Here is a 9,117-nt window from a genome sequence, read left to right as displayed (position 1 = left end):
CGACCAGATCGCCCAAGCGGGTTTTCGATCAATCAGACCGCTCTGCCTTGATTTTTGCCTGGATCACACTTTTTTTTTTTTTTTTTAGGTTTTTGGTCCAGCAGGCTAACACCCTAATTTTTGCCTAAGTCGCCCTTTCGGGTTTTCGACTTAGCGGGTGAATGACCCTAACTTTTGCCTAGACCGCCCTTTCGGGTTTTCGGTCTAGCGGGTCTTCAGACTCCATCTCTTTTTTTCTTTTCTTTTTTCATGCCACAAACCTTTGCCTATTGCACCAAAAGGACTTTTTAGGTGGGTTATTGGTTCAAAGGATAGGATTTTGCTTTGGTGTTCAAGGTTTGAGGGTGATTGATTTTTGTTTGGAAGAGCGACCGAACCTGGATAAACCAGGTTGCCTACATACCCTGGAAGAATAGGGATCAGGTCGGGCGTAGTTCAAGGCAAAAAAAAATAAAAATGCCCCTTGTTTGAGGTTTTGGAAGACTTTTGATTTTGTTAAGGCTCAAAAGGGTTGCGAACGATTGTTGTATTGTTTTTTTTTTTTTTTAGGAATTTTTTTTTTGTTCTGGCTGGCCAAAGGAGGCCTTCTAGTGCTCTAAGCATAATATTTCTTGAGTCGGTCCAGGTTTGTTGGCTCTGTTAATTTTTCACCATTTTGATCGAGGAGTCTGACGGTTTTTCCTGGCAAGACTTCGTCCACAATATAGGGGCCTGTCCAATTAGGCTTAAACTTTCCCCTGGGATCATAGACCGGTGCCCGAAAAGTTTTCAACACGAGGTCTCCTTTCTGCAAGTCTCTGATGCGAACTTTCTTGTTAAAAGCTTTCTCGATACGACGCTGATATCCCTGGACATGATATAGAGCTTTCAACCGCTTCTCATCAATCATATGAAGCTCCTGGTATCTAGCTTGTGCCCATTCTGATTCTGGCAAGTCAGCCTCCATCATCACTCTCAAAGAAGGAATTCGCAGTTCTACAGGTAGGACAGCTTCCATTCCGTACACCAGTGAATACGGCGTTGAACCTGTGGAGGCCCTGATTGACGTCCTGTAGGCCCATAGAGCATACGGGAGCTTGTTTGACCAATCTTTGTAGGTTTCGGTCATTTTGCTGATGATAACTTTGACATTCTTATTGGCTGCCTCGACAGCTCCATTGGTTTGGGGCCTATAGGGCGAAGACTTGTGGTGCTTAACTTTGAACTCTTCGCATAAGCATGCCACCTCCTTCTTGAAGTGAGATCCGTTATCTGAGATCAGCTCATGCGGTACTCCATATCTGCATATGATATTTGCTCTGATAAACCTTGCAACCGAAGCAGAGGATAATGAGGCATAGGAAGCTGCTTCTACCCACTTGGTGAAGTAGTCAATGGCGACCAGAATGTACTCATGTCCGCTCGATGACTTCGGTGATATCTTCCCAATAATGTCTATTCCCCATACTGAGAAAGGCCAGGGCGATGTAAGAGACTGCAACTGAGATGGCGGCACGTGAATGAGATTAGCATAAACTTGGCATTTGTGACACTTCTTTACAAAAGCATGACAATCTGCTTCCATCGTCGGCCAGTAATACCCAAGTCTTGTGATCTTTCTTGATAGCATTTTTCCATTCATGTGTGGTCCACAGACACCTTCATGAATTTGTTCTATGATTTCAGCGGCTCGATCTTCATCTATACACAAGAGCTGGATCCCGTCGAACGATCTCCTATATAATTCTCCACCACATATGATAAAATTAGAGGCCAACCTCTGAAGTGTTCTCCTCTCTTTTCCCGTGGCTTCGGCTGGATGCCCCTTGCCCGAAATGAGATCTTTTATATCTGTGTACCATGGCTTGCCGTCTGGACACCTTGCTGCTATTTCTATTGCATTAACATGTGCTGGGGCCCATTGCAATCGTACTGCCAAAGGCTGAACCTCCATCGTCGCAGATAGTTCCAACATCGAAGCTAAAGTAGCAACGGCGTCAGCGAAATGATTCTTCACTCGAGACAGGTGAGTAAATGAGATGTTTCGGAATTTGCTGACCAGAGACCCCAAGTACTTGTGATACGGGATCAGCTTATCCTCTTTTGTTCTCCAACATCCTTTGGTTTGACAAATAATCAGGATCGAGTCTCCGAATACATCGATGTCTTGGATGTTCAAAATCAGAGCTGCTTCGAGACCAGCAATGCATGCCTCATACTCTGCCATGTTGTTTGTACACTCAAATTGTAGCTTGATTGATATAGGGGTGTGCTCCTTTCTCGGTGATACCAGTACTGCCCCTATACCACGACCTTGCTTGTTCACACTCCATCGAAGAACATAGACCAGGTCGTCTCTGGGGCTTCGTCTTCTACGGTCATTATCTCTTCATCCGGAAACTCTGTTTTCAAATACTCAACCTCTTCTACGGGTACTTCAGCCAGCTGCTCCGCTACTATCCGCCCCTTGATTGATTTCTGAGTGACGTAAGTGATGTCAAACTCAGACAATAATAACAGCCACCTTGCAGTTCTTCCAGTGAGAGCTGGTTTCTCAAACAAATACTTCAAGGGATCCATCCGTGAAAGGAGTGAGACCCTATTTGATAACAGATAATGCCTCAGCCTTTGAGTAGCCCAAACCAGCGCCAGACAAGTTTTCTCGAGCAGAGTATACTTCTGTTCATACTCAAGCATCTTCTTACTGAGATAATATATAGCCTTTTATCGCTTCGACTCTGGATCTTGCTGGGCCAACATGCATCCCATCGCTGTATCAGTCACAGACAGGTACAACAACAATGGCTGGCCTGGCGTAATTGGTGACAACACTGGAGGCGAGGTCAGACATAACTTGATCTTTTCAAAAGCTTGCTGACACTCTTCGTCCCATTTCTTTGATGCATTCTTCTTCAAAAGCTTGAAGATCGGCTCGCAAATAGTAGTCAACTGTGCTATGAATCGTCTCAAGTATTGCACCTTGCCAAGAAATCCCCTGATTTGCTTCTCCGTTTTTGGTGGAGTCATTTCTTGAATAGCTTTTATCTTCTGAGGATCGACTTCGATTCCTCTCTGACTCACCAAGAAACCCAATAACTTCCCAGATGTAACACCAAACACGCACTTGTTTGGGTTAAGACGAAGCTGATATTTTTGGATACACTTAAATAACTTCCTCAATGACCCAACATGCTCTTCTCTGGTCTTAGCCTTGACTATCATGTCATCCACATAAACCTCTACTTCTTTGTGCATCATATCATGCAACAAGGTAGTAGCAGCTATCTGATAAGTCGCTCCTGCGTTCTTAAGTCCGAACGGCATCACCTTGTAACAATATATTCCCCATTCGGTTATGAAAGCTGTTTTGATCATATCCTCGGGCGCCATCTTGATCTGATTGTATCCTGAAAACCCATCCATGAAGGAAAGCAATGCATGACCAGCCGTATTGTCCACCAGGATATCTATGTGTGGCAGAGGGAAGTCATCCTTCGGACTTGCCTTATTCAGGTCTCTGAAGTCTACACACATACAAACTTTTCCATCCTTTTTAGGCACCGGTACTATGTTTGCAAGCATTCAGGGTATTCCACCACCTCGAGAAAACCCACTTCTAGTTGCTTAGTAATCTCATCTTTAATTTTCAAGGCCCACTCAGGTTTCATTCTCCGAAGCTTTTGCTTTTTCGGCTTGGCACCTGGGATTAAGGGAAGCCGATGTTGGACAATGTCTTCGCTTAATCCCGGCATGTCTTTATAGGACCAAGCAAAGACTTCTTTGAATTCCCTAAGTAGCTCAGTTAATTCCTCCCGCTCCTCAGGGGATAATGTTTTGCCAATTCGTATTTTCCGAGTTTCGGTTCCATCGCCAATATTTATGGTCTCAATTTCTTCTTCAAGTGGCTTTGCTCGACGCTCCTCCCCCTGTTTAATCATATACTTGATTTCAAGGGGAGTTTCGTCGGCATCCTCATCCGAGGAGGGTTCTTTATTATTATTATTATTATTATTATTGAATTCATCAAATAAAGGAGCAGACACAGAGACATACTGAGAAGAGATATTCATTTCATTAGAAACTGCAAGTACATCCTCGGACGCGCCTGACTCAGGCTCAACATCGGACTCAATAAGGGAAGAAACAGACTCGGCATCAGTCCCATCAGTGGACTCGGGCTTAACAGTAGCTACATCAGACAACTCAAACTCAACTTCAGACACATCAACAGACTCTGACTCATAACCAGACTCCATAACATTGGAAGACTTATTGACAAGAATGTCATCATACTCCATAACAACCTGAGGAAAGACATAAGAACTCCAGTTGGTGAGGTCTCCTTCAGCTGAGGTGATCATGGCTTGCGGGTTCAGAAGTGGCGCATCTTCTTCGATCATAGCTACAACCGGTGAATCGATCTTAAACAGAGATTCCAAAAGGTACGGCTCCATAAGGTCAGCCCAGTCTGATTCAGATTCCTTTTCATTGATCTGCAAGGAGGGGAATTCATCTGGTAGTTCCATCTCAAAGAAGATCTCAAACCCTGGCAGCTTTTCATGGGTTATTGTATCGACCCAAGGCTCAGCAAAACCACAAAAGGCGAAATCCTCTCCTTCTTTCCTATAATGCCCACTTCTCAACAAACTGTAAAACCTGCTCGGCTCATCTATCCCCAAACGACGAAGCTCAACCTTTCTGCGCATATACTTCTTCATCTCACTGATCTCTTCATTTGTAGGTTCATAGCCCAACCCAAACAATCCAATTGCTTTACCCATATTCGGCCACTCAACTACACCCTGATGGTGGCGACCTAACCCGGCTCCTGGAACATAGCCCTGTTTGCGCATCATACGGACTACTGCGGGGTTCGAGCTTGTAAGGAAGGTGAGAGGTTCATTCATAGCTTCTTCCACTGATATAGCTGTGACTTCCAGTGAGAAACCAGTCAAACTGACATCTTCATTCTTTTCTAATGCGGCCGGGATGATGAGCTCCTGAGAAATTTGGCCAACTTCTAGATCCGGGTCTCCTCTAACCATTACCACTCTGTTACCCTTGATGAATTTCAGCTTTTGATGCAATGATGAAGGTACAACTCCGTATTTATGAAGCCAAGGTCGGCCCAAGAGCAAATTGAATGATGGTTTAATGTCTAACACTTGAAACTCAATTTCAAACATTCCACCTCCAATCTGGATTTCTGTGGCTAGAGTTCCAACAACATCACGCCTCGTACCATCATAAGCTAAGATGCCTTGTTCAGAAGGGATGAATTCACCAGGTTCAAATCCTAAGGCAGTAGCGGTACTCAGAGGACAAACATTCAAAGCAGATCCATTGTCAACTAAAACCTCAGGAACTTTCTTCTCATTACAGAAAACGGTGACTCGGAGTGGGCGGCTATGATTGCGACCTTCGAGAGTCAAGTCTTCATCAATGAAAGACAAGGTTTTAGAAACCCGGGCCATAGCTACAAGTCCGACCAACTGATCCGGAGTGATATCAACAGACACTTTAGCGGCATTCAGCTCTCTAAGTATAACCTCTCGATGCTTTGCAGAGTTCATAAGTAAACCCCATATCAAAATATTTGCCTGAGTTTTCTTTAATTGCCAGAGGAGGTTTTCGTCTTCTTCATCTGACTTCGACTTAAACAACTCTGATGCTCTGGCAAACTCAGCGGGATTCTCAACCCTTAACTCGGCTGGCTTAAAGACACGCCCGCCGCGAGTAACGTGGCAGACCTCATCACAAACAATCTCCAGATCCTCTTCATCAGGCTGAAAAACATAAGGACGAACTTCATGATCCCCCTCATCAGGCTGGAAAACATAAGGAATTCGGGCTTCCTGATCTTCCTCATCGGGCTGGAAAACATATGGAGTTCGTGCTACTTGATGGACAGTGGATTCAACATTCTGATAGACACATGGGTAAATCACCTGGTCTTCCTCATTAGGCTGGAAAAGATAAGGAATTCGGGCAGTGCGATTGATGACAGGCTCAGCAAGACACTCTTCTTCCTCTTCTTCGAAATTTAAGACATAGGGAGTTGCAGGAGTTATGGCACAAATAAGAGAGGTTGGATCAACAAAGGGTTTGTCATCAGAGATGGCTCCTATCTCAGGTGGAGGGGGAGCGGTATGTTTGGGTAAGGGATTTCGAGTGACGTTAGGTTCAGGTAGAACAAGGTCACCCACTGCTAGCAATTTTTTGATTCTGTATCTCAGGGCTATACAACGATCAGTATGGTGCCCAGGACCTTGGTGGTACTGACAGAACTGGTCTTCTCTGAAACCTCTGGGAAGAGGGTCTGGGGGAGGTCTTGGTGGCAAGAGTTCAATTACGCCATCTCTGACAAGATTTCTCATGATGGATGACGGGGTGTAAGGCAACGGAGTGAACTCTTTCTTTGGCCTTTGAACGGGTTTTTCTCCTCCCATTACTATATTTCTTGGAGGCGGGCGAGAAGTCCCCAATTGATTCACTTCTTTGGGAGCAGTGATAGGTCTTTTACCCTCCTTCAGATTCACGTAATGCTTCAGAACTACACCCTGTGCTAAAGCATCTTCTGTCATGTTCCCGGTGTGGATGAAATGCTTAAAATCCGGATAGTACTGAGTAGCCATATACTGCGCATAAGGACTGGAGAGATTTTTGACAATAATGCTGAGCTGGTCTTCTTCAGATGGGCGGTTAGTCATCTGAGCTGCCTTTCTCCTCCACTTCTTAACAAAGGTACTGAACGGCTCATGGATCTGCTGCTTGAGCATTTTCAGGTCTCGACGAGTGACCTCAACCCCGTCATCATAAGAGAATTGTTCAATAAACTTTTCGACAATGTCTTCCCAAGTCTTGGTATAAGCTGAATCCAAAGTCAGAAATCATTTACATGCCACGCCTGATAAAGACATTTGGAACAATTTAGCCATCTGCTGAGAATTCAGACCGTACTGCTCAAGCGCATTGATGTACATCTTCAGATGACTTCTAGGACTCCCAGATCCGTCATACTTGGCAAAGTCAGGGATTTTGAACTTGGGAGGGAGAGTGACGCCAGGGAAGATCGAGAATTCAGACATGTCTATTTTCCTTGGATTGTAATTTTTCAAATTCAGAAGCTCGAGAGCCAACTGGTCCACTTTCTCAGATAACTCCTTCTCTTTTCCGGCTCTAGCAGGAGATGGCGGAAGATTTTCCTCAGCGTACTGCTCCTCATCGTAATCAAAGGCAGGAACTTGCATGGATCTGACTGGGATATGGACTCCAGTTGGAGGATTCTGGACTGCAAGGTCCTTCGAGGTTGAAGACCTCTCATTCGCCTGACCCTCCAGACGTGTCACTTTTTCTGTAAGGGTTGACATCTGTCTGGTAAGGTTCATCATCATTTCTCTCATTTCAATCATGAAACTGCTCTCAGTAGACTCAGCCATTAGGTCAGGATTAGAAGATACTGGTGAAGCAGAATAACGACTTAGTCTCGATGTTTGACGAGACCAAACCGGCTTAGAACCGGTAACCTTTCGGGGAGCGATGCTTAAACGATCGGGTAAGACTCCTGCCATGGACATCACAAACACTAGGTTTTAATAAGAGGTAATCATATGACAATATTTCATGCAAATTGAAACAAAAGATTATACAGATGCATCCTTTCCCTGGGTAAAACCACCAGCATAGCAATCGTGAGAAGGGTCACGATGGCCTATTACACCTAAAAGAATTGCCATTACACTCAAGGTGTGTCAGATAAAAAGAAAAATCTGACAGCATAACGGTCTTACAAAAGGATCATGGCATGGCCAACTCATGGTTTATCAATACCCCAAAGGATAGTGATTGCCCTCAAAGTTTTTAGCTAAAATCCGACAGCATAACGACAGTACATGGAGACAGGGTAACGTAAGCACATGATTTGTTAACAAGCCTGAAAGGATGATGACCACACTCAAGGTATTCAGAGAAAATTCGGCAGCATAACGACTGTACTAGGAGGGTCTCAGCAACTAAACATGAAGAGTACGCCGTTATGGTCAATATAAAGCAGGGCTCTCAACAAGAACACATACTCTGGTAGCGATAATGGCAAGATAGACTCACAATCGACATGTGGAATGGGATTTGATGAGGATCAAACAAAGGATCAGGCTCATAGAAGATAGATCAGGCTAGAAAGATGATGAAGTGAAACCAATGATCTGATCATAATCTGAAAGACGGATAGATAGGGATAGCAGATTAGGTTAGGAAGGAAAACCTAACGTAAAAAAATATACCCTAATCTAAAAATCAATACACACATATATATACATCCTAACCAGGGGCACCAGCCTAGTCTGCTCTGACAGAGTCAAGGAGGTCTCGACTGATGACAGACTGATGAGTGTACTAGGACCGTGTTGTAGCCACGCAAGGTGAGCTACCCTAGTCTACAAATGGGACAAGGTTCCTAACTCTAGGCTTCACATGTGTAAGCAACACATGTTCGTCCTCGTATGAATGCAATATATATAAACACGGGTACTTCCTAGTTGGGTTTCACTAAGTCAGTAAGTATATACATAATATATAAAACAAAGTAGGGCTCCAGACTCAATCTATCAGGTACTATGCGTATGAACCATACTTAATATGTATAACTCAAGTGCACCGAGTGTTATACATAGTATGCTTCATTGCTCATCGGCTGCTGTAAACACAAGTGCACCGAGTGTTTACGGGTGCAGCGCCGGCGCATAGCTTGGAAATAGATTCAACAGCACCATCAGGGAATGACATCCCAGTCGGGCACGCATTGAATCTATCCCGTGGAACCAATGATAATGAAAATCAATAAAAGAAATAAAAAATATAATAATACACGATGTGCAGTGTGTGATTCCCTCGTTTTATTTACGCACCTATCTGGTGCCCCTGGATTCTAAGCGAAAATGTTCCCATTTAACATGAATTTAACCCAGATTTCTTTAAAATTAGTAAAAAATGGCATATTTACAGAGTTAGGCAATGTTTCAAGAACTCCCCAGCAGAGTCGCCAGCCTGTGGACCCCGATCCCGAGAGGACGGTGAGCGAGGGACGCGTGATCCCCCTCTCGATCCTCTGAGACCTCCACAATGTGAAAGAGAGCTCTA

General features: G+C 44.3%; 1 protein-coding gene across 1 annotated transcript; it reads right to left on the bottom strand.

Annotated features, from left to right (window-relative positions):
- Positions 1-2,703: 2,703 nt before the first annotated feature.
- LOC143882962 (uncharacterized) lies at positions 2,704-7,550 on the bottom strand. The gene is made up of 3 exons (XM_077386336.1): positions 6,935-7,550; positions 3,756-6,850; positions 2,704-3,483 (listed from the first exon to the last, which is right to left on the bottom strand). The coding sequence occupies exons 1-3, from the start codon at positions 7,548-7,550 to the stop codon at positions 2,704-2,706; spliced, it is 4,491 nt and encodes a 1,496-aa protein (XP_077242451.1).
- Between the last annotated feature and the right edge of the window lie 1,567 nt (positions 7,551-9,117).

This window comes from Tasmannia lanceolata, unplaced genomic scaffold, assembly GCF_043159265.1.
Source record: "Tasmannia lanceolata isolate RefF3 unplaced genomic scaffold, GAP_Taslan_0.1 ptg000008l, whole genome shotgun sequence".
Lineage (NCBI taxonomy): Eukaryota > Viridiplantae > Streptophyta > Magnoliopsida > Canellales > Winteraceae > Tasmannia > Tasmannia lanceolata.
Note: the sequence above shows the minus strand (reverse complement) of the source record. Positions and strands in the feature narration are given on the sequence as shown.

Excerpts from the sequence above, each read along its gene's own strand:
- LOC143882962 (XM_077386336.1), bottom strand. The coding sequence starts at position 7,550 with ATGGCAGGAGTCTTACCCGATCGTTTAAGCATCGCTCCCCGAAAGGTT. Across the intron at positions 6,851-6,934 it reads CAATGCGCTTGAGCAGTACG|CTTATACCAAGACTTGGGAA; the intron begins GTCTGAATTCTC and ends CTTTGGATTCAG. Across the intron at positions 3,484-3,755 it reads TACTTAGGGAATTCAAAGAA|GCAAGTCCGAAGGATGACTT; the intron begins GTCTTTGCTTGG and ends GACCTGAATAAG.